The 23,704-nt window shown below is 43.5% G+C and overlaps 1 protein-coding gene across 3 annotated transcripts; it reads left to right on the top strand.

Moving 5' to 3' along the window:
- The first annotated feature begins 1,847 nt into the window (after window positions 1–1,847).
- ENSA (endosulfine alpha) lies at window positions 1,848–22,912 on the top strand. 3 transcript variants are annotated; one of them, XM_066377367.1, is made up of 4 exons: window positions 1,848–2,042; window positions 4,010–4,135; window positions 5,404–5,570; window positions 21,214–22,912. In XM_066377367.1, exons 1-4 carry the CDS (start codon window positions 1,986–1,988, stop codon window positions 21,275–21,277), a joined length of 414 nt encoding a protein of 137 aa, XP_066233464.1. In that variant the 5' UTR covers window positions 1,848–1,985; the 3' UTR covers window positions 21,278–22,912. The 3 variants fall into 3 exon arrangements, with proteins under 3 accessions (XP_066233464.1, XP_066233466.1, XP_066233463.1); XM_066377369.1 differs by lacking the exon at window positions 21,214–22,912 and adding an exon at window positions 8,615–11,035; XM_066377366.1 differs by lacking the exon at window positions 21,214–22,912 and adding an exon at window positions 8,135–8,567.
- The last annotated feature ends 792 nt before the right edge of the window (window positions 22,913–23,704 follow it).

The following is a 23,704-nucleotide window of genomic DNA, read 5'->3' as shown; positions in this document are numbered from 1 at the left end:
AGCATCAATCATTAGTTTTTTGTTGCGACACCTTAGTTGTTCATTGATTGCTTTCTCATATGTGCCTTGACCATGGGGCTGCAGCAGACCGAGTAACACCTTGCTGGAGCCAGCGACCTTGGGTCCAAGCTAGTGAGCTTTTGCTCAAACCAGATGAGCCCACGCTCAAGCTGGCAATCTCAGGGTCTTGAACCTGGGTCCTTAACATCCCAGTCCAATGCTCTATCCACTGCGCCATCACCTGGTCAGGCTAAATGTTTTATTTTAATGGTTACCAATTTTGCCTTGTATGATAATTTGTGTATTCCAGTGCTTCACAAACTTTTCCATTAGAAGTGCACCTGATTATACAGAAAAATGAACAGATAGCCAAGACTATGTGTCACAAAAAGCTGCCATGAAAATTAAATTTTAAATAAATTTTGCAGTCGTGTTAGTATTAGACTAATGTTTGTTTTTAGTATAAAAAGGACGTGACTGGCCCTGGCCATTAGCTCAGTTGGTTAGAGCACCGTCAGAAAATGCCAAGGTTGCATGTTCCATCTCTGGCGGACATATACCGGAAGCAACCAATGAATGCACAACTAAGTGGACCAACAAATGAATGTTATTTTTCTCTCTCTCTCTCCCTTCCTTTCTGTCTAAAATCAATACATACATAATAATAAAAAAATAGAACAAAAATGATGTGACTAACACTCCGGGATGATCAATGTAATTGGGGGATTCAGGGTACACCTGACATACTGTGAAAACCCTCTCCCCACATGCCCACTAAACCGAGGACAGCAAACACCTAATTATATATAAAATCCTTGTAAAACTAATACTACCATCCACAAATGCTCAAGAAATACTGTTGAGCCTGACCAGGCGGTGGCGCAGTGGATAGAGCATTGGACTGGGATGTGGAAGACCCAGATTCGAGACCCCAAGGTCGCCAGCTTGAGTGCGGGCTCATCTGGTTTGAGCAAAAAGCTCACCAGCTTGAGCCCAAGGTCGCTGGCTCAAGCAAGGGGTAACTCAGCCTGCTGAAGGCCCGCGGTCAAGGCACATATGAGAAAGCAATCAATGAACAACTAAGGTGTTGCAACACGCAACAAAAAACTAATGATTGATGCTTCTAATCTCTCCGTTCCTGTCTGTCCCTGTCTATCCCTCTCTCTGACTGACTCTCTCTCTGTAAAGAAAAAAAATACTGTTGAATTGTGACTCACTATAGACTAACTACTGTTAACTGTATTTACTAAATGTTTACCATATGTACCTAGGACTGTACTGTTTCAAGAGCATAGTCTTTGAGATGGCCTTAAACAAGTATAAAACTGTACATAAAAGTTTTAAATCATCAAACCTAAGCCATTTGTGTTCTGCAAAAGACTCGAGGCTGGGGACTCAGACTCTCCGTTCCACACACAGACACATGGGAATCATGTTACCACTTTAATATCCACTGACCTATAAATTACTTTCTGGGGCTCGATAATTTCCTGCCAACACAGCACAAAGCTTAATCCTCTCCACTTGTAAATTAAAGGTTTGCATCCTTTCGCTCTCCGAGTTTAAATTAAGTTCAGCAATAGCTTCTGGGCGCGGAGCACCGAAGGTTAAGGATGTCGAAGGTTAAGGATGTCAGATCCCACCAAAAGAGCAAATATACCAAGGCTAGCAGCACTGCCCCCTAACATCCTCCACGAGCTTCCAATTGGTCCTTGTGGCTCATTCTCTTTCCAGATTGGTGTACAGAATCCACCTTTAGCCAGGGACTATTGGTAGATCGTTACGTCACTGGCCCATCTACCTCACTTCTATTGGTTCCCATAAGAAGGGGCGGCCATAACGTCACGGGCAGGGCCGCCATTTTGAGTGAGCAACCCTAGTGACAGGAACCGAAGGAGCAGCGCAGGTTGTCCCCATTTCCCCTCCCCCTTCCCTTCTCCGGTTGACTTCCCGGGCCCCCTACACTCCACAGTCCCGGTCCCACCATGTCCCAGAAACAAGAAGAGGAGAACCCTGCGGAGGAGACCGGCGAGGAGAAGCAGGTGAAATGAGGGGGTGTGGGTGGACGAGTCAGGGACGGCCGTGATGAGGCGGGAGACGGTCTCTCACTAGTGCGGATTGGTCGTCATGGTCCCGGACTCTTCAGGGGTTGGCCATTTATTGGCGTCCTACAGGGTGAGCTTCAACGCGGCTTGCTGCTTTGGTGTTAGTTGCTTGGGTCGACTGTCAGTCAGTTCCGTACTCTTTTTGATTGGCCAACAAACCTGCCGCTCAACTCGTTTAAGTTGTGCTTTAATTGGCCGAGCTTGGGTGCGGGGCGGGTGTTTGGAAAGACTGACTGAATCACATTACTGGATGTAATGTGATTTGTTAGTTATTAGGGATAAATAACCCAACAACCACCCTAGTACCTGTATCCTAAATTCTCCGAACGATATAGGTCGAGGTAAAAACGTTTAAAAAGAACCAGCATTGGGGGAAGGGAGAAGAGTAATTATTAACATGGCTAGTTTAAGGCGGCAACTTTCTTGAGACCTATTTTGACGATTGAGACTCATCTGTTGCCCACCTTCAATGAGGACGGACCAAGATTGAAGAGGACTAGAGTTACGTACAGAATAGTAGAGGTTTAACTTAGAAAAGACACCAAAAGACATCTTTCGTGACCAGAAAGATGCCACCCCATTCCCCCCAGATTTACAAGGCAGAGGACTTAGTACCCCTGCAATTCTGTGATGAAACACGCCAAATAAACCTTTTCTTGGGGGGTTGTATTTGACTTACAACATTTAGTACTGGGTTCGAGGATTCATGAAGTACACCTGTTGTTATATCTGTGTGGGATTTCCAAGGGAAGGGAAAATAATTCCACTGAAAAGAGCCATAGCCCAGGCTGGGTATCATATTAATACAGCAAGGTTGTGATTTCCATCCCTGGTCAGAGCACATACAAGAATCAACCAATGAATGCATAAATAAGCGGAACAGCCAATTGATGTTTCTCTCTCCCTGCCTTCTTCCCTCTTCCTTTTTCCTCCCTCCCTTCCTCCCTCTTCCCCCCTTTCACCCTCTCTCACTCTCCCTCCCCTTCTCACTCCTCTCACCCGCATCCTCCTTTTCTCTCTAAAATCAGTAAGTAAATTTGAGGGGGGGAGCCACAGATTGGCTTAAATTCTTTTAAAAAAAGTCACTAAAGAAAAGGGCAGAGGGCCCACAAAAAGCAAGAAGAGATTAACAACAGTGAGAGCTGTTGCAAACCAGTTGAGCTCTTGGCATGTTCCCCAAACTGTCATCACTTGCCCCACTAGGGATGGTATTGACGTTTTGGCAAAAATTGGATAAGTACAGTGAACCTACTGTATGTTAGTTTTCTTGAGATTAAAAATAGTGTTGTTTTCATTTTTGTTTATCTACGACCTTCCTACGACATGTTTATGGAAATGCTGAAGCAATGTCATCCCATTTACTAAGGTAGAGATCTTTGGAGAAGGCTACATAGCTCTAGCCTCCTCCACAGAGAGACTTCTCAGATGACTATCTTAGACTCTGAATAAGGAGGGAATATTGCAGCAAAATTATCTAACCCCTTTGCATTCTCATTTGACCTGCACTGTGTGTTAGGAACAGCCAGGGTACTTTGCATCATGCATCACTAACAACCTTGGCTGGCTCTTTTCTCTCTTTGTCTTTCCTGGCTTCTGTGCTGAGTGAGCTGTGGCTTGCTCTGTGACTGAAGGATTGTGTTTAGGTATTACCTTTAACCCCAATAGTCAAAGGTCATTGGGGTGGTTCCCTGGGCGCAGTGTGAGAAGTACCTTTTCTTTTTTTCTCTCACAATATGGTCTCCTTGAGCTTTAGGAATTTGAATGAAAGTCTAGCTTTATTTAAGAGTAGAATGCAAATAGCATCTTTACAAATAGATGGATCTGCAGGAAAAATAGTATAAAGGTAATCAGATATTAGAAGCAGTTGCTTTAATTCTTTTTCTTGGCCCATTTGTTCCTTCTAGGACACGCAGGAGAAAGAAGGTATTCTCCCAGAGAGAGCTGAGGAGGCAAAGCTAAAGGCCAAATATCCAAGCCTAGGACAAAAGCCTGGAGGCTCCGACTTCCTCATGAAGAGACTGCAGAAAGGGGTATGGGCCTCAGTCTCTTACACTCTTCCTATGTAGCCAAAGGGGTGAGGTCTGCACAGGTTCTGCCAGATGCCAACCTGGAAGCTTTGTAGTTGGGTGCAGTGGAGAGGGATTAAAAACTTGTAATGAGCAAGGCAAATGACAGTGTTGTAAATCTCTGATATGGTGTCAGTTATCTTCTGACTTCCCATACAGGATATTAAGGCTTAATGTAGGGCATTTGAGTAGGGGGAGGGGGGATGAGGGAAGGATGTTAGAGACTAGAATACTGACTGCTCTAGGCATTTGCTTTTTTGGGTGGTGGGAATTTTAGGATTGTACTTTTTAGAATTAGAGCTAAATTTTAGGGGTGCATCATTTTAGAAAAAGATCAAACCATCTGTCCTATAGATTTCCTCAACTTGAATAGATTTCCTCAGACCCTTGAAGTTAGCACTAACCATTTACTCCTTCAAGAGACTTTTATTTCCTCACCAAGGGAGAGTCTGCCTTCATGGCCATCTAGCTCCCGATCAGGTTTCTTAGTCTCCAGAGGCACCTGACGCTGACTAAGGCATTTTAAGTCATTATGCCAGAGTGTATTCCTCTGTGTGGCTGAAATGGAGGATGAAACAGACCCTATGGAGAATCCTAGTTGTTGAGTCTTAGTCACAGATGATGATATGATGCTGATTTGCATTTTACCTTGCTGTAGGCAAGGCAGGCGTGGGCAAGCTATCACAGCCACAGTGCATGTGTGGGAGCTATGGGAGTCAGAGGGAAAGTATATTATCCCCATGAACAAGACCAGGTTCTATTCATGGTCTGAGAGAACACTTTTCAATTTTGAGGTTGTTGGCTAGAGGTTGACTTCCTGCTGGTTGCTAGGGTAGCCCCAGGCTGACCCTTCTAGATGTCTTGTTCCTTTCTGTTTGCCCAGCACCAGACCCATTGGTGACTAACAGGCCCTCGGTAAGCCTCATATATAAAATCAAATTTTGTTAATTGTCCTGTACTGATGAGGCTATAAATGATGTAGGGGCTATCTTTTAACTCCAAAAATCTATACTCTAGCTGGGAAACTGCTTCCATGCCTGAAAAAGTCAGAACACATTTAGGGAGAAAATGTAAGTTCATATAACTAATCCTAAGCTATATATGCCTGAGGTTAATCATGGAAGACTTGAAAAGTCTGTGAGTAGATGAGGGTTTGTAATAGATATGGGTCTCCTTGCTTTTAAGGGCGGCCAGCACTCCTCACTCACCCAAACCTCCCTCTTGTCTCTTAGCAAAAATACTTTGACTCAGGAGACTACAACATGGCCAAAGCCAAGATGAAGAATAAGCAGCTGCCAAGTGCAGGACCAGACAAGAACCTGGTGACTGGTGACCACATCCCCACCCCACAGGATCTGCCCCAGAGAAAGTCCTCGCTCGTCACCAGCAAGCTTGCGGGGTAATCTGGCCCCCCATTCTTCTCACCTTCTGGACTTTTATATATTTTAGGCAGGGATGGAATGGGCACTTAGTTAGAGAACTTAGCTTGCTAGCCAGTGATGACTGATTTAGCTGGGAGCTGCTGAGAATGTAATGTGTGTTGAAGAGTGGCTCCGAGTTCATTTCTTGGGTTAAATTGAGATTTCCATACCCTCACTGTAGCCCAGATAGGGGCCCAGAAGTAGGAGACTAGGATTGGATAATATTGCAAACTCTCTTTTTATTCTGTGTGAGAAACTGGGGAGACGTGATTTCTCCTTTTGAATGAAAATTGGTTAGGCTATGCCTTGGAATAATGTGGCAGGGTTAACATCCAAGGCTAACCTGACATTGATGGGAAAGGTAGATTGAATGAGACCTGTTTTCTCTGCTTCTCAGTGTTTTGTCCCTTAGGCTGCTATTGCTTCATGTTTCCATTATGGCAGGTTTAGAGAATCCTCAAAAAGAAAAACTGATTTACTTGCCTAAAACTATAATGCGCTCTTAACCTCCTTTAGTCAGTGTCTCTTACAATTTGCCCTGGCTCTTCATGTAAAGATTGGAAAACATTCTTCACATAAAATGGTTGCCTTCTCTCTCTCTCAGTATGTAGCTTTTGAAAGTATCATGGCATAGTGGAAGGAGCATTGGTTTGGGAGTCAAGCTATCTGGGTTTAGGTCTAGTTCCACGTGGTCTCAGCAGAAGTGAGATGTAACTTTGCTTGAGTCATTTAACCTCTCAGGATTTCTTACTTCCTCATCTGTAAAATAGAGTTGAATATAGATAAGATTGATTCTGTTTTTAAAATTCTATAACTGACAGCTGAAAAACTCTGCTATTTGTGAAACTATAAGTGAGAAAGGCCTATATTCTGCACAGGGCAACAATTTGAAGACGTGGGGAGAGAAGAAGTGGAGATTTGTGGGTTTATGAACTCAGGCAAGAGAGCCTCATAAGTATCATGGTCTTAGGGTCAAATGCTAAGAAGCTAGCCATAAAAGCTCTTGCTTCGGGCCCTGGCCGGTTGGCTCAGCAGTAGAGCGTCGGCCTAGCGTGCGGAGGACCCGGGTTCGATTCCCGGCCAGGGCACACAGGAAAAGGGCCCATTTGCTTCTCCACCCCTCCGCCGCGCTTTCCTCTCTCTCTCTTCCCCTCCCGCAGCCAAGGCTCCATTGGAGCAAAGATGGCTTGGGCGCTGGGGATGGCTCTGTGGCCTCTGCCTCAGGCGCTAGAGTGGCTCTGGTCGCAACATGGCGACGCCCAGGATGGGCAGAGCATCGCCCCCTGGTGGGCAGAGCATCACCCCATGGTGGGCGTGCCGCGTGGATCCCGGTCGGGCGCATGCGGGAGTCTGTCTGACTGTCTCTCCCTGTTTCCAGCTTCAGAAAAAAAAAAAAAAAAAAAAGCTCTTGCTTCTGCTTCACCCTGCTTTCCTGGCCTACAGTCTGCGCCTTCACTGCTGAAGGGGCTGCTCTGGCAGCTGAGCTGTGGGCCTGAGGAAACATGCTCAGTCGTGCACATGTGGAGTCCCACGTTTCCGATGTCATCAGATGCCGGGTATTGTTAGGGAGGCGAGAAAAAAAAGGGATGAACTTGAGCTACCTCCTGGGACTTAGTACTTTGGCAGGGCTGTAGTAGCAGGTTCTAGGAAATAATCACATTTGGAGAAAGCTGGGGAAGGTGGTTAAGGAGAGAGAGAAGGAACACAGAAATCTCTGCCTTCCTTGAGCTCAGTAACTCAGCTCCTGTGTGATGGGAAGAAGCAGTGATGACTCGTGGACAGGTGAAGGAAAGGGGTTGCAGGTGGCCAGCAGTGGCTGTAATCTGGTTATCACTAGCTTGGCTTGAGTCTTACTGAATACAACCTGCTAGCTATGAGAGAGAGGATCAGGATGAGAACTGTTCAAGAGAGGAAGGTTCTATAATCCTCTCTTGCCCCCTCACAAATTCTAATTGGCCAAATGAAAATGACTGATGAACTTGATGTGCATATGGGGGATGGGGTTCTCTCCTGACCAGCCAGTCACTTTTCAGGCTGTCATTCTGATTGAATAGGAAAAAAATGGTGAGGAAGGAATGAAGAGAGAAGGATCCCTGGATTCTTTGGCCCCTAGACCCCTTGACTATCACTTGTAATTGTATATAATTTTTGTGTTTCTTGCTCCATTTTTCCTCATGCTGTCTTTCTTAGTCTAAAGTCCGTGTGGGAAGGGGGAAATGCCAAACATCCTTGTATAGTTTCCTCTATTGTCCCAGCCATGTTGTACATAGATATGTCGTGTTCTTATATATATAAATATATATATAATTTTGTACATTTTCTTCATCTCCGATTTTCTCAAATTTTGTACTTTTTTTTGTTTCTGTCTGATCCACTTTCTGTATTGGTCAGTTTGAATACTCAAAACTGAGGTTACAATGAGTTTGGTTTTAAGAAAGAATAGAAGAAAAAGGGAAATCAGAAAACTCTTGGTCTCACTCTCTAACTGGCTAAGAAAACAAAGAATCAGACTACATTCTCTATTTGCCATGTGTTTCCACAGCATGAAGTACATAACTCCCATGGCAAAGAAGGGTCATATCAAAATCCAAATCCCAACTGCTTTGATTAAACCTGGATTATTAAGTCCATTTAAAACAACATGTGTGTGTCTAGCCCTGGCCTCCATCCGGTCACCCACCGTAAGTCTTCGCTGCTTCACGAGGTTTGGCTATGTGTATGACCCAGCTAGCAGGCAGCTTACACCCCTGCAGGCCTCCAGTTATTTTGATCTTGTCTAACAAATTATTTTTCTCTTTGTTTTTGTGGATATCTCCAAAAAGGCAAAGAACATTTTGTTTTATGGATTAGACTGAAATTCTGTCTCTTTTATTTAAATAATTTTCTATGAATAGAATTGAGGTATATGCTAGGTAGCCTAATGATTGTTAAGTGTAGAAGAGTCGTGGGATAGAGACTGGTATGAAATATAAGGGGTTTTCCCTTATGACTTGACAGTGTTTTCTTCTGTGTTCGTCTGCAGTGGCCATGTTGAATGATGCTGCCTGGGGCTCCGCCAGATCCTGAGACGCTGCCCCCCCCTAGGTCCTGTGCTGGCTCCTGCCCCTCCCTGCTTTTACAGCCAGGGGTCAGGAGGTGGCTCGGGCGGGCTGGAGAGGCAGAAGCCCCTGCCCCTCGGTGTCCCAGTGCATGGAGCCCCTTGGGCTGAGCACCAAGACCTTGAACCTTTTTTGTTTTACCTTTTTTCTAAATAATTGTTGGAAGAAATCTCAGTGAAATCTTGGGGGATAGGGGTGGGAGCTGGGAGGGTTGTTTGAAAGGGTGGGTGGGAGATATGGGGAATTTGAATTAGGGCTTGGAGTCGATAACATTCTTGACCTTCTTAACTATGCGGCTGGTGTGAGGTGGGTGTGAGGGGGGAAGGAAGTGGAGTAAACTAAAGACGTAGGGCTCCAATTTAGCTCTGTAGAAAAATGCCATGTTTGCTTAGATGTAGCTAGGGACCTGGTGTCAGATAAAAGAAACTCCATCTAAATGTGATAGATGCAAATAGCTCCTCTGTTTCGCAGAGCAAGCTGAGAATGCAATTAATGTTAATTGTTCATAAAAAAAAAATTGTCCTCTTAACAGATTTAGTGTGGGGAGGAGGGCAGTGAGTATGGGAAAAGGGGTCATGAGCATGGGAGCCCCACAGAGCCCAGAGGGCTTTTTCAGTATTTGAAATAAAAGAGAAAAAAAAAGATCCAAGATGAAACCCAACCCAGAAATACTCTGAAGCAGTTGGTGTGTTTTATTGGGGTTTGGGGAAAGGGAAGAAAATACTGAAGACACCATTCAGAGGAGAAGCTGGTGTAGGGCCCTAAGTTTTTAAGGAACGTGGACCCTTAATATGGCATGTGGCTAGGCTCTCCACTTCGTCCCTCAGGCAGAGGGAGCAAGGATGTTTAGCACACGGGCCAGGGCTTTCTTTTCCTGACTCCTGTCTATCCCTTTGTTCCTGTAGCTAATGTAGATCTATCAACCTCAGATTTTGGCTCACAGAATGAGGGATTTGAGGGTGTTTAATCTAAATGATTTATTGACACTTAACGTGTTGTCCAGACTAAGCAAAAAAGGAAGCCCACTCTTTTCCCTTTCAGTCTTGCATTCCCTCGCAAGTTCTCTAATAATAAACCAAAAGGAACTCAAGCTTTTCTGGCTGTGGCCAGCAGGAGGCAGAGTGACTTCTTCATTCATCTCTGGAATCCTAACACTTAAAGAAGTTGAAAAGAAAAGACTTGTGAATATATTATACAGAAGAAACCTTACCACCAGAGAAACAAATTCAAACCTGTCTTTCCCTGGCCCCACCAACATTCACGTGTGGTAAACTGAAACTACTTGCCCATTTGCCCAAGTTTGATTAGGAAGGAGAGTTGTATTTTCCCAAATGTGATTGGCTTTCAAATGAGTATCAGGAAATACAAACAATCCAGGAGACAGATATTTTAGAGAAATCTTCATCTTATTGACAGAGAGGGGTACTTGTAAACTGGAGAAGAAATGTTGTTCTTGGTATCTAACTCATTGTTCTTAATCAGTTGCTTCCTAAATACTATGTTTTCAGCTACTCACGGTGTTCCTGACTTGCTCTCCCCAGCTTTAGCCAGGGGACTGTTGCTTCCTAACCATCAGCCTTTCTGAACAGCACACTAGACACTGAATGAGCCATGTGGTAGGGAGATATATTAAAGAGAGGAGGCATTCTCTACCTTTGTGGGGATTATTGTCTAACTGGAAGAAAATATATGAAAAAGTTCACACACTGCAAAAAGTATAAACTCAATTATCAAAGCCAGCATACATATATCCTAAACCACTCCCAACACATCTCTGAGCATGTCCCTAATTTATGTTAACTTGGTGGATACAGCTGGGAAATGAGATCAGGAGGTTAAGTGTAGGATCATTCAGTTAGTGCAATTTCATTTTAATACAGTTAAATAAGTTACTTATAAGGTGGCAAAGCTAGTTTACTGAAGAGCTCAAGTTAGTATTTAGGCTTCTGTATGATTTTTCCATTATTCCTGGCTTCCCTGGTCCTTAGTTTTAAGCTGTAGCCTTAGGAATCCTGGGGTGCCAATAAATGTTTGTGGCCATCTCTATTTTAGTTTAAAACTTGCCATTTCTTCGTTTTCACTCCCTGACTGTAGGGCTAGGTAGCCAGAACAGACCAATTCTGCAGTGCTTCAGATAGCTATTCCTGCCGGTGTCTTAGGTAGACACCTTCTAAAATCTTTATTCCAAATTGTGGATCAAGGGTTCTTTCACTCCTCCAATTTGGTTGAGTGATGGTTGTGCTGACAAACCTCTCAGCCATCTGATATGCAGGGTGTCAGAGATAAAGGCATCATGACTGTCCAGCGGCATTTAGTTTAAGCTTGCGTGGCCTGGGCCCAGAAAATGTGAGCAAAAGAAAAATAGCAAGAGGAAAAGGAAGATTTTTTTTTCCTTGGGAAGCTAAGACATGACAATGGCATACAAATAAAGCAGATTAATTTAGTTCCAAGCAGAAGGAAGGAGAGTCAGGAGATGGGTTGTTAGCTGAATTTTCTTAGAGGTAGGTGACTTACTAATAAAGATACAGTGAGGCCTCCCATGCTAGAGTAGAATATTTTAATTCATCAGGGTTTTTTTGTTTGTTTGTTTTTGTGACAGAGTCAGAGAGAGGGACAGACAGGAAGGGAGAGAGATGAGAAGCATCAATTTTTCGTTGCAGCATCTTAGTTGTTCATTGATTGCTTTCTCATATGTGCCTTGACTGGGGCTATAGCAGACCGAGTGTCCCAAACCTGGGTCCTCTGCATCCCAGTCTGATGCCCTATCCACTGCGCCACCGCCTGGTCAGGCCGAGTTATTGTTGAACACTCACTCTGCGATTGGAAACACTAGCTGTCATTGAGCAGTAAACAGTGTAAGGGATGGGTCTGCCCTGGAGGAAATGGAAGCCTCATTGAGATAGCACTTCTACATATAAACCGATAGCATATGATTATTCAAGCAGTGGTCAAATATTTCTGAGAAGGGGAAACTCCGAGGGCTGGAATCATTAGGTAAATATTAGTGGAGAAAATGGAAATGGAAATTGAACCGGGCCTTGAAAGACAGGTAGTATTTAAATAGTCCAGTTCAATTATCATTGAATAAGACCCCACGATATGCCAGGTACTGGGCTAAAATATAAGGTATGTGATATGTGGGTGCTTCTTTCGAGGTGATTATACTCTGGTGGAGAAACTGCACACGAAGAAATCATATTGCAGTGTTTAACTTGCAGCAGTAAAGAGCTAGCTACATAGAGCGAAGGGATATGGAATTAGTAATTGCTAAATGTTTTGAGTGCTTACCAAGTGTCTAGCCCTGTGCTAAGGGTTTAATTTACATCATCTAATTTAATCCCCTCAACAATTCTATGAAGTAGTCTTACTATTGCATTATAACAAATGAGCAAACTAAAACAGTAACTTGCCCACGTCAGTCAGCTTCTGAGAGTGAAGCCAGGCAGGATTCACTCCACTACTTGCAAAGGGTTGGGGGAAAGAGTGATCAGGAAAGGTTTCATGAAGTAAGTTCTGAAGGATAAACGGGATTTCTCCAGAAAGGTAAGCAAACAAGGGGCATTTTGGTAAGGGGACCAACATTTAGAAAAGGGTGGGACAGTGTGGAATCTGGTGTTTCTGCAGTACCAGTGTCAAGTGGGTCCTGGGCAGTGGCTGGAGACCAGGCCAGAAAGGTAGGCAGGAGCCAGAGTGAGGATGTAGCCTGCAGGCAGGCCTAGGAACTACTGAGGGGATTACAAAGAGGAGACCTGGCAGATCTGTGTTTTAGATAGGCCACTGCCAAGTCATGTGCAGAAGGGGTTTAGAGGAAATGGATTTAGTGATGGACTGGTTGTAGTGTCAAGCTTCCTGGTTTTAAGTCCTGATTTTGATATATATTGATAATTCAGAACAAGTTTCTTAAACTTCATTTCAGTTTACTTATTTGTAAAATAGGAATGAGATGGTACCTACCATAAGGGTTGTGATGATTACACAGGATAAGTGCATAAGATACAGTTTCTTGCCCTCGAGGAGCTTACATACTACAGGCGAGTATAATAAAGATGGATAAACAATTAAAATACAGAGATCAGCACTAAGATGGGGATCAGCACAAAATGCTCTGGAAGCATAGAATAAGGGGCATTCACCTAACTTAGGGAGGTAGGAGAAAGTCAGGAAAACCCTTTCACAGAAAATAGCTTCTAGACTGAAATCTGATATAGTAATAGGACTTAGGTAAAAAGGTTAAGTTGAAAAAAGGAGTTGCCCTGGCCAGATAGCTCAGTTGGTTTGAGCAGTGGTTGGCAAACTGCGGCTTGCGAGCCATATGGGGCTCTTTGGCCCCTTGAGAGTGGCTCTTCCACAAAATACCACGTGCGGGCGCTACCTCGATAAGGAATGTACCTACCTGTATAGTTTAAGTTTAAAATATTTGGCTCTCAAAAGAAATTTCAATCATTGTACTGTTGATATTTGGATCTGTTGACTAATGAGTTTGCTGACCACTGGTTAGAGCATCCTCCTGAAGTGCACAGAGGTTGCCGGTTCAATCCCAGTCAGGGCGCAGACAGGAACAGATATTCCTGTCTCTTTTCCTGCTCTCACCCTTCTCTCTAAAATCAATAAAATAAACATTTAAAAAATAAGAAAAAAGGAGTTGTTCAAGGGGAAAGAACAGTAGGTAAAAGGATTCAGAGTTACTACAATCTGGAAGCTTAAAAGTAATTGCAAGGGATGCAGCCAAAGATTGGCAGAGAAGTGAGAGCCAGATCAGAAAGGGCTCTTTGGATTTTATTCTGGAAGCAACTGACCAAGGGAATGACATGATCAAATTGGCTCTTTACAAAAATCTGACTGCAGTGTGGGGAAGATATTGGAGAGGGTAAACTTGATGTATTAGAGTTGCTGTTAATGGGATGGGAAGGTTGAGAAGGGGTCTGGTTATTGTGAAGAGGAAAATGATGAACTGTGGCATAGTAAGTTGGAAGTAACAATGAAACACCTAAGTGAAGAATTCTGTACTATGCTCTGCTTATAAATTCTTACTATGGGGTAGAGTTATGAACAAGAGTCGTGTTGCTGCAGTACTGTAGGTTAGATAGATTAGGACCTAAGGAAGGCAATGACAGTGGGGATGAAGAAGAGTGTGCAGATGTAAGAGTACATGGAAGTACAATCAACAGAAATTGATGTGGGATATGGAATTTAAAAAAAATGTTTATTGATTCTAGAGAAAGAGGAAGGGAGAGAGAGAAAGAGAGAGGAACATAGGTCTGTTCCTGTATGTTCCTTGGCCAGGGAATAGAATCAGCAACCACTGCATTTCGGGATGATGCTCTAAGCATGGGACTATTTGGCAAGGTCTGGGATATGGGATTTATTGTTTAAATTCCCTGGTTTCTGGGTAAATGATGATTCCATAACTGAGACTGAGAATGCAAATAGAAGAAATTTAGCAAGGAAGGCAAGTTTTGCAAAAGGGTTAATTTGAGGTGCCTATATGGCATGCAGGAGGAGGTAACCGATAAGTTACTGTATTTATAAGTCAAGGATGGAGGAGAAGAAAAGGTAGATTCTGTGGCCTTCAAGATATATCCATAAAGCCATGAAAAAGCATTTAGAACAGAAAAATTGGAGAGCTGACCTTGATAAAAGCTAACATCTGAAGGGTACAGAGACAAGAGCCCCACAAAATAGGAGCATCAGGAAGATGGAAGAACTGAATCAGTCCTAAGTGTAAAGTGCTATTGGAGGTTATATGAAGTAAGAAATGAGACTATCTCACGTATGTGGTAAAAAGTACCAAAAGCTTTCAGGAAAGAACCATGGCAAAATAGTGGATAACTCTATTTGTCAGAATTATGATTTAGGGTGTGTGTATATCTACTTTTTTGTACTTTTCAAGTTTTGACAATGAATATGTACTTGATAATTAGAGGTAATTTTAATTTTGAATAATAAAATTACAGTGTTTTTAAAAGTGGACTAAAGGGTGTCCACATGATTTAGCAATTAGTTATATTTTTGAGACAAGTTTTAATGGGTTGGTAGAGCTAAAATCTCGCTTTTAGCCTGACCAGGCAGTGGCGCAGTAGATAGAGCATCGGACTGGGATGCAGAGGACCCAGGTTCGAGACCCCGAGGTCGCCAGCTTGAGTGTGGGCTCATCTGGTTTAAGCAAAAGCTCACCAGCTTGGATCCAAGATCACTGGCTCAAGCAAAGGGTTACTCTGTCTGCTGTAGGCCCGCGGTCAAGGCACATATGAGAAAGCAATCAATGAACAATTAAGGTGTTGCAATGTGCAACGAAAAACTAATGATTGATGCTTATCTCTCCGTTCCTTTCTGTCTGTCCCTGTCTATCCCTCTCTCTGACTCTGTCTCTGTAAAGAAAAAAAAATTAAAATCTCGCTTGTAGAACTGAGTGGTAGGGGAAGGTTTTGTTGCTTAGAATAGGCATGATTTAGGCACATTTATTCATTGAGTGAAAGGAATAGATAAAAGTTGAAGCTCAGTAGAGAATGATGATAACCAAAAACAGTTCTTCTGATGAAAGAGGGGATAGAAAAAGCTCAGGTTGATGTGGTTATTTAAACAACAGTTTAATAAACATTTATTGAGCACTTACTATGTGCCAGTCGCTGTACAAGGTGAGGTAATGGGGTAAATATAGTTGGGAAGTCACTTGAGTGAGAAACGGATTGCAACCAAGAGGATGCATAATTCATCCTGCTTAAAACTCAAGGTAAAGATGTATTAGTAGGTAAACTCAGCTATTTGTGACTAGGGTAGGTAATTGTTGGGAGTCTTTCAACAGCTTCATTGTTCTTTGTGGAATAGGATGTAATGTTGCTAGTTGAGACTTAGGGAGGTGGGAATTTAGGAGACTTAAGAAGAGTGGTCATAGTTTAAAAGGATGAAAGGGAAGGGAATGGAAGAGGGCTGACAAAAAACACTAAGTAAAAGGTTAAGGAACAGTATTGAGGGCCTAACAGATTGGGAACCATGAATCCGTAATCCTTGGAATATGAGATCCGTTGGCATGGTACCAATCCATATATTTCTGGTGGTATGGCTTTAGATTCAATCCATATATTTCTGGATTGAAATATATATATATTCCCCCCCCCCCCCAGCCACACCAGCTGTACAGGAGCAGAGAAGATAGATTACTGTGTAGATCCTGGACTGTAATTTGTAGACATGAAGTGGACACGAGGGAGCAAAGGGATGGAAGGTGCTGGTAAAAGAGCTCAAGGATTCTGACTGATTCATACTGGCTGAGAAAGGCATGATAAACCCTGGTCAAGAGAAGTTTTGAGCCCTGGCCAGGGAGCTTAGTTGGTTAGAGCGTCATCCTCAGTCAGGGTACATACAAGAATCAACCAATGAACGCACAAATAAGTGGAGCAACAAATTGACATTTCTCTCTCCCCCTTCTCTCTAAAAAATAAAAAAAGTTTTAAAAAGTTTTGATAGCCCTGGCCAGATAGCTCTGTTGGTTAGAGCGTCATCCTGAAGCACCGAGGTTGCCAGTTCGATCCCTGGTCAGGGCACATACAGGAACGGGTTGATGTTCCTATTTCTCTCTCTCGCTAAAATCAATAAATTTAAAAAAATAAAAAGTTTTGATAAGGTCAAAGAGTAGATGATTAAGCTGTAAATTCAGCTTGGTCATTAAAATGATGTTCGAGTTTAAGATTTTAGAGTTCAAGATTTTACATTACTCTTCCATGTAATGACAAAGGCCTTAGAAATGGATATTCAAAGTGGAGTGAAGGTAAAGGTCATTGGCATGTTGAGGAACAGGGAGTTCACATATCCAGTGTTGAATGTAGGGAGCTCATGTACTTGGGGTTTTCTTCTGTTATCTCTTGTTAAACCCAAATGTGTTTTCTTATATAAAAGGAAAATAAAAGTGTCTAGCTTAGGAAACAACAAAGAATTATTGGCTTGGAGTGTTTCATAAGTAATATATTTAGATTGAAAAGGTTGAATAGGGCCCTGGCCGGTTAGTTCAGTGGCAGAGCGTCGGCCTGGTGTGCAGGAGTCCCGGGTTCGATTCCCGGCCAGGGCACACAGGAGAAGCGCCCATCTGTTTCTCCACCCCTCCCCCTCTCCTTCCTCTCTCTCTCTCTCTTCCCCTCCCGCAGCCAAGGCTCCATTGGAGCAAAAGTTTGCCCGGGAGCTGAGGATGGCTCTGTGGCCTCTGCCTCAGGCGCTGGAGTGGCTCTGATTGCGGCAGAGCTGTGCCCCAGATGGGCGGGGCATCGCCCCCTGGTGGGCAAGCCGGGTGGATCCCAGTCGGGTGCATGGGAGTCTGTCTGACTGCCTCCCCGTTTCTAACTTCAGAAAAAATGCAAAAAAAAAAAAAAAGAAAAGGTTGAATAGAGCATCGCCCCCTGGTGGGCAGAGCGTAGCTCCTGGTGGGCGTGCTGGGTGGATCCCGGTCGGGCGCATGCGGGAGTCTCTCTGACTGTCTCTCCCCGTTTCCAGCTTCAGAAAAAAGAAAAAGAAAAAAACAAAACAAAACAAAAAGAAAAGGTTGAATAGAATTTACACAGTACATGAACTTTTCTCATTATATTAGCAGCTAAGTCTACAAACCGACCAACAAGTATCATTCTTGATTTAGTGCCACCTACTTACCTTAGAGTTCCAAACTCAATTACTAACATCAAACTGATATCTATGCTAGAAGATGTATATTTTTCACTGGAGAGAAAACTTTCTTGGTAGTAATTCAAACACTCAAGACCTATGAGGAATTTATTTATTGTTTTGGTATAAGCAACTTACTGTTGTTAAAATCACCCCATGTAGATACCATCTCCTTCAATACACAGAGCTTAACTGGTGGTGGTGCAGTGGATAAAGCATCAGCCTGGGACACTGAGGTCCGTGGTTTGAAACCATGAGTTTGCCTGCTTGAACCACGGGCTTATCAGCCTGAGCACAGGGTCACTGGCTAGAGCATGGGATCATCAACATGATTCCAAGGTTGCTGGCTTGAGCTCAGGTTCACTAGGCTTGAGTCCTTTTCCCCATCAAGTCATGTAGGAGAAGCAATCAATGAAGAACTAAATGAAGCAACTATGAGTTGGTACTTCTCATCTCTCTCCCCCCTCTCTCCCTTTCTGTCTCCCTGTCTCTCTCTCTCTCTCTTAAAAAAAAAAAAAGAAGAAGAAGAAGAAGAAGACTATACAAAGGAAAGTCCTGGCATCATTCAATGGTCATGAGTTCTGCTTTGATATTAGGTACATGTCTGAAGTGTCTTAAGTCTGAGTCGCCCTCAGACTTTCCTCCATTACATTTCTGACTCATTTCCTTTTCCATTGACTCAGACTGGGAATATCCTAAAGTACAAAAAGTTTTGGAACTAAAGGGACATTAGAGATCACTGAATTCGCTATACTCGTTTTACAAATGGTGAAACTGAGGTCAAGGGATTGTGCCTTTTGCCCAGTTACACAGCCTCTGTCCTGTTATACCTAAGGCCCTCCTCTCTAGAAGGAGCTCACTTCACAGCAAATTTGGGACTTCGTTTGGATTTATTATTGTTAGAAGTAAATAAACAATAAATACTTGGGTTGGAAGTTTGAAAGGAACTCAGGGAACAAGTTGGCATCCATGGTATCCCCTCAAATAATTTGACCTATCATTGTTGCTCCTGCAAGTAGACCAAGATCCTCATCTTCTAACTCGGGGTTTCAACCTTAGGACTATTGACATTTTGGACCAGATACATCTTTGTTGTGGGGCTGTCCTGTGTTTTTTAGGGTGTTAATTCATCTCTGTCCTCTACCCATTAGATACTCAGGATAATCAGAAAGTCTCCGGACATTACCAAATTTCCCCTGGGGTTCCCAGGTAGAGAACCACTATCTGAAGGGGCTCTCATACTCTGGCCTGGAACCATTTAGTCTCGCAGTATTTATCCTTACTCCTACATCCTGGTACTGGTTTATTTCCATCTGGGGCTACCACGTCTTCCTTAAAGGGGATCCTCTGACCTCTCTTACTGAAAGTGGCACCTGGGGTGAAAATGGGAAGTAAAAGTTTCTATCTCGCCTGACCTGTGGTGGCGCAGTGGATAAAGCATCGACCTGGAAATGCTGAGGTCGCCGGTTTGAAACCCTGGGCTTGCCTGGTCAAGGCACATATGGGAGTTGATGCTTCCAGCTCCTCCCCCCAGTCTCTCTCTCTCCTCTCTCTCTTCTCTCTAAAAATGAATAAACTAAAAAAAAAAAAATTAAATTAAAATTAAAAAAAAAAAAAAGTTTCTATCTCTCCCCTCTTGCTTCAGGGGGATCCCCCTAACTGGATAGGAATTTACATAATTGGTTAAAATAAGACAAATGGTATGCAGAGTTCAGCTTTGAACTGTGACTGCTGTGAAACCAGAAGAGATCGGGGCCTTAAGCCCCTTTCCTACCTTGAGGATGGACTGGGAGGGATAATTGAGGACATACTAAAGCAGTCTGCCTTGTCTGCATAGTTTCCCCACTTCCCCTCCCCAGTCCACACTCATTCTCTCCAGTGCCCATATTTAGACACCACAAGGTTGTGTTGTCATAGACAGAAACCAGATGGTTACTATGGAGATTTATTTAAACACACACATATGCACATACACCCTAGGGCAGCAGTTCTCAACCTGTATATTTATTATACAATACATTTTTAAATAAAATATGTATCTCTGATGGCTTTCGGCGACCCCTGTGTTTTGGTCGTTCAACACCCCCCCCCCCCCCCAGGTCGCGACTTACAGGTTGAGAACCGCTGCCCTAGGGGGCATGGCCCAGGCTGAATGGTAGGGTTAATGGCAGTTTTTGCTGGGACAAGCATTTTTCTTCTTAATTTCCTATTACCCTACCTCTTCCATGGTCTTCATTTTCTTGATTCTCTTACCTCCTGCCAGATGCCACTTCCCACTGAACAGTATTGCTCCTAAACAGTTCTTTTGCTTCAGAAAGTTACAGTTTATGAACTGAATTTCTTAACTTTTTTGAGCCTCAGTCTGTTCACCTGTACTATTGAGAATAATTATAAAACAAACATTATATGGCTTTTGTTAGAATTAAAGATCTGTCAAGAAACTCGTATCAGGGCTGGAAAGTAGATGCTCAATAAATGGAATTTGTTCTTATGCTAAAATGAAATCTTGCCCTGGGTCACCTGAAAACCAAACACTAGTTCCTTTGGAAATCTTGTGCTTCCTCTCTGATAGTAGGAAAAAGCTATAATGGGAGTGTCCCTTGTCCTGTGGAGTGACAGAGAACAGAATTGTGGGAGGAGGAAGGTTGCTTGATTTTTTTTTTGTCTTTGTTATACTCAGCTGAAAAGCTGTTTTGAGGTAAAAGTCTGGGCATATGATCTCTTTCTGCAACTTAAAATGATAAGCACAGGAAGAGAAGACATAAGACATAAAATCATCCTGCCTGGCTAAAATGGAAGAGTACAAAGGAGGCAGAATGCTCTCTGGGTATTTGACTTGTGTCCATGTTAACAGGCTGGGCTTGTTCCTAGGGCATGGCCCAAGCTGAGTGGTAGGGATGAATGGTAGGTAGTTCTTGCAAGGATATGCATTTTTCTTCTTAATTTCCTATTACCCTACCTCTTCTATTATCTGGATTTTCTTCTCTTGCCTGCTACCAGATGCCACTTCCCACTGACCAGTATAGATTATATGCGTGATGTCTGTTGACTTTTTTGGGAAATATAAACAAAAGATGGTTTCTTCTAATACTAGAGAACAGGTAGTTCCACCCCTGGAAATAGGTAAGATTTCTCTTCTTCAGCTAGAATTTAGTGTAGAGCTATGTTCCTGCAGGAGATCTCAGTGCCTTCCAGCACAATGAGGAAAAAGAAGAAAACATGCACCTTGCACTTTCACCTCTGCTCTATCTCACAGAATAGCTATTACTGTCCTATTTTTTAAATGTTAAAAAACAATACAGGGGGGCCCGACCAGGCACTGGCGCAGTGGATAGAGCATCAGACTGGGATGCGGAGGACCCAGGTTCGAGACCCCGAGGTCGCCAATTTGAGCGCGGGCTCATCTGGTTTGAGCAAAAGCTCACCACCTTGGACTCAAGGTCGCTGGCTCAAGCAAGGGGTTACTCAGTCTGCTGAAGGCCCACGGTCAAGGCACATATGAGAAAGCAATCAATGAACAACTAAAGTGTCGCAACAAAAAACTGATGATTGATGCTTCTCATCTCTCTTCGTTTCTGTCTGTCCTTATCTATCCCTCTCTCTGACTCTCTGTCTCTGTAAAAAAAAAAATACAGGGGGGAGATATATTTGGTGGGACACTTGAATCTATGTAAACACAAATTAAAATCATAAATTAAAAAACAAAAACAAAAAAACCCAATACAGGCCCTGGCTGGTTGGCTCAGCGGTAGAGTGTCGGCCCAGCGTATGGAAGTCCAGGTTCAGTTCCCAGTCAGGGCACACAGGAGAAGCACCAATCTGCTTCTCCACCCTTCCCCCTCTCGTTTCTCTCTGTCTTTCTCTTCCCCTCCCACAGGCAAGACTCCATTGGAGTAAAGTTGGCCGGGGGACGGCTCCATGGCCTCTGCCTCAGGCGCTAGAATGGCTCTGGTTGCAGTAGAGCAACACCTCAGATGGGCAGCATCGCCCCCTGGTGGGTATGCCAGGTGGATCCTGGTTGGCGCGTGCAGGAATCCTAATGCCTCCTCAGTTCTCACTTCAGAAAAAAAAAAAAGGTATACAACTTATGGAAAGTGTCATTAAAGGAAGTTAAGTAGCCTGACCTGTGGTGGCGCAGTGGATAAAGCGTCGACCTGTAACACTGAGGTTGCGGGTTCGAAACCCTGACTTTCCTGGTCAAGGCACATATGGGAGTTGATGTTTCCTGCTCCTCCCGCCTTCTCTCTCTCTCTCTTTCTCTCTCTGTAAAATGAATAAATTAATTTTTTTTAAAAAAAGTAAGGTTCCTTTTCCCTTTCCTTTTCTCCTTGCTGATTGGAACACAGATAACATGGGTGAAGCTAGCCATCTTGGACAAAAGGTAGAAAAGCATGTAGTATGAGTGAGTATAGCAGAACAACATAACAGAAGGAATATGAGTTCCTAATCATTATGGAACTACCATACCAAGTTTGGGTTTTGTCAGAAGGGAAGAAGAAGCAATATTGGATAAAGCAGGTAGCAATGTCTGTCAACACCTTGAGAGGTTACTGAACCCTAGTTATATGCTAGTGTTACTTATAGAGATTAGGGCCTGAAATTATGATCTTGTAAACCAAGATGATAATTATAGTTTTGTGATAGTAGGGCAGGAAGATACTAATGGTGGAGGCACAGTGTGAAAGAATATGGCATGCAGTGTGAGAAGTGTAGAAAATGGCAAACTGCAAGAAGTTCAATTAATGATTTTGACACAAAAACATGAAGTCAACCTTTTCAGTATGTCATTAAGAATAATCTTTAGGGCCCTGGCCAGTTGGCTCAGTGGTAGAGCGTCGGCCTGGCGTGTGGAAGTCCCAGGTTCGATTCCCGGCCAGGGCACACAGAAGTGCCCATCTGCTTCTCCACTCCTCCCCCTCTCCTTCCTCTCAGTCTCTTTCTTCCCCTCCCGCAGTGAGGCTCCATTGGAGCAAAGATGGCCCGGGCGCTGGGGATGGCTCCTTGGCCTCTGCCCCAGGCGCTGGAGTGGCTCTGGTCCAACAGAGCAACGCCCCAGAGGGGCAGAGCATCGCCCCCTGGTGGGCAGAGCGTCACCCCTTGGTGGGCGTGCCGGGTGGATCCCGGTCGGGCGCATGCGGGGGTCTGTCTGACTGTCTCTCCCCGTTTCCAGCTTCAGAAAAATACAAAAAAAAAAAAAGAAAAAAGAATAATCTTTAGCTTGACCAGTGGTGGCTCAGTGGATAGAATGGCAACCTGGAACACTGAGGACCCAGGTTCTAAATCCCGAGGTTGCCGGCTTGACCACAGGTTTATTCAGCTTGAGCGCAGGCTCACTAGCTTGAGCGCAGGTTGCTGGCTTAAGCATAGGATCATGATCCCATGGTCACTGGGTTGAGCCCAAAGGTCGCTGCCTTGAGCAAGAAGTCACTGGCTTGGCTGGAGCCCACTCCCAACCCCCATCAAGGCACATGAGAAGCAATGAACAACTAAAGTGATGCAACTACGAGTTGATGCTTCTCATCTCTCTCTCTTCCTGTCTCTGTCTCTCTTGCAAAAAAAAAAAAAAAAAAAGAAAAGGATAACTGCAAGTACTTGCATAGGCAAAGGAAATGGGATCCAATGCACAAGTGAAGAGGTTGATCTGAAATAGCAGGGAAGGCTCGTTCATTCTAACCATAGAAAAGGCAGACAAAATGGGATAGGAGTAAATTATTAGATTTGGTGGTGAGAAATTATGTTTTTCTCTATTGCTTCAATTTTTTTCAATAAAAGAAATTAACAGCTGAGATTGAGGAAGGGTGGAGGGAAAACTGGAGGTTTAAGGACAAAGATGGTGTTGCAGTAGTCTTCTTGGACCACAGAAGAGTGAATTGATTAAGAAAATGCAATGGGATTGCTGAGCATTTAAGCCATGAATTTCAAGTGAAACTTGCAGTGCGGTTCCTTTTTCAGCCTCTGAAAAGGAAAAAAAGCTTTTGCATTTGGTATTTCCTCAATCTCTCTCCCCTTCACTGTCTGATAAAGGCTGTATTCTAGAAAGCCCAGCAGAAAAGCTACTTCTTCCACAAGGTCTTCTTGTAGCTCTTCTAGCCCAAAGTGAATTTTTCAGTCTCTTAACTCCAACATTAACTTTTTATTGCCTCCTACAGTGCATATATTCCATTTCACATTATGGTTAGTTTGTGCAAGATTACAAGTTCCTTAAATAGAGAAACCATTTCTTATTCACAACTACGGGGTGTTTCTCTCCATTCTCTCAGTCACATATTATATATAAATCGCCATGTCTCTAGGTCAGGGGTTGGGAACCTTTTTGGCTGAGAGAGCTATGAACACCACATATTTTAAAATGTAATTCGGTGAGAGCC

Source organism: Saccopteryx leptura, chromosome 3 (genome assembly GCF_036850995.1).
Source record: "Saccopteryx leptura isolate mSacLep1 chromosome 3, mSacLep1_pri_phased_curated, whole genome shotgun sequence".
Lineage (NCBI taxonomy): Eukaryota > Metazoa > Chordata > Mammalia > Chiroptera > Emballonuridae > Saccopteryx > Saccopteryx leptura.
Note: the sequence above shows the minus strand (reverse complement) of the source record. Positions and strands in the feature narration are given on the sequence as shown.

Excerpts from the sequence above, each read along its gene's own strand:
- ENSA (XM_066377366.1), top strand. The coding sequence starts at position 1,986 with ATGTCCCAGAAACAAGAAGAGGAGAACCCTGCGGAGGAGACCGGCGAG. Across the intron at positions 2,043-4,009 it reads AGACCGGCGAGGAGAAGCAG|GACACGCAGGAGAAAGAAGG; the intron begins GTGAAATGAGGG and ends TGTTCCTTCTAG. Across the intron at positions 5,571-8,134 it reads GTCACCAGCAAGCTTGCGGG|CATGAAGTACATAACTCCCA; the intron begins GTAATCTGGCCC and ends GTGTTTCCACAG.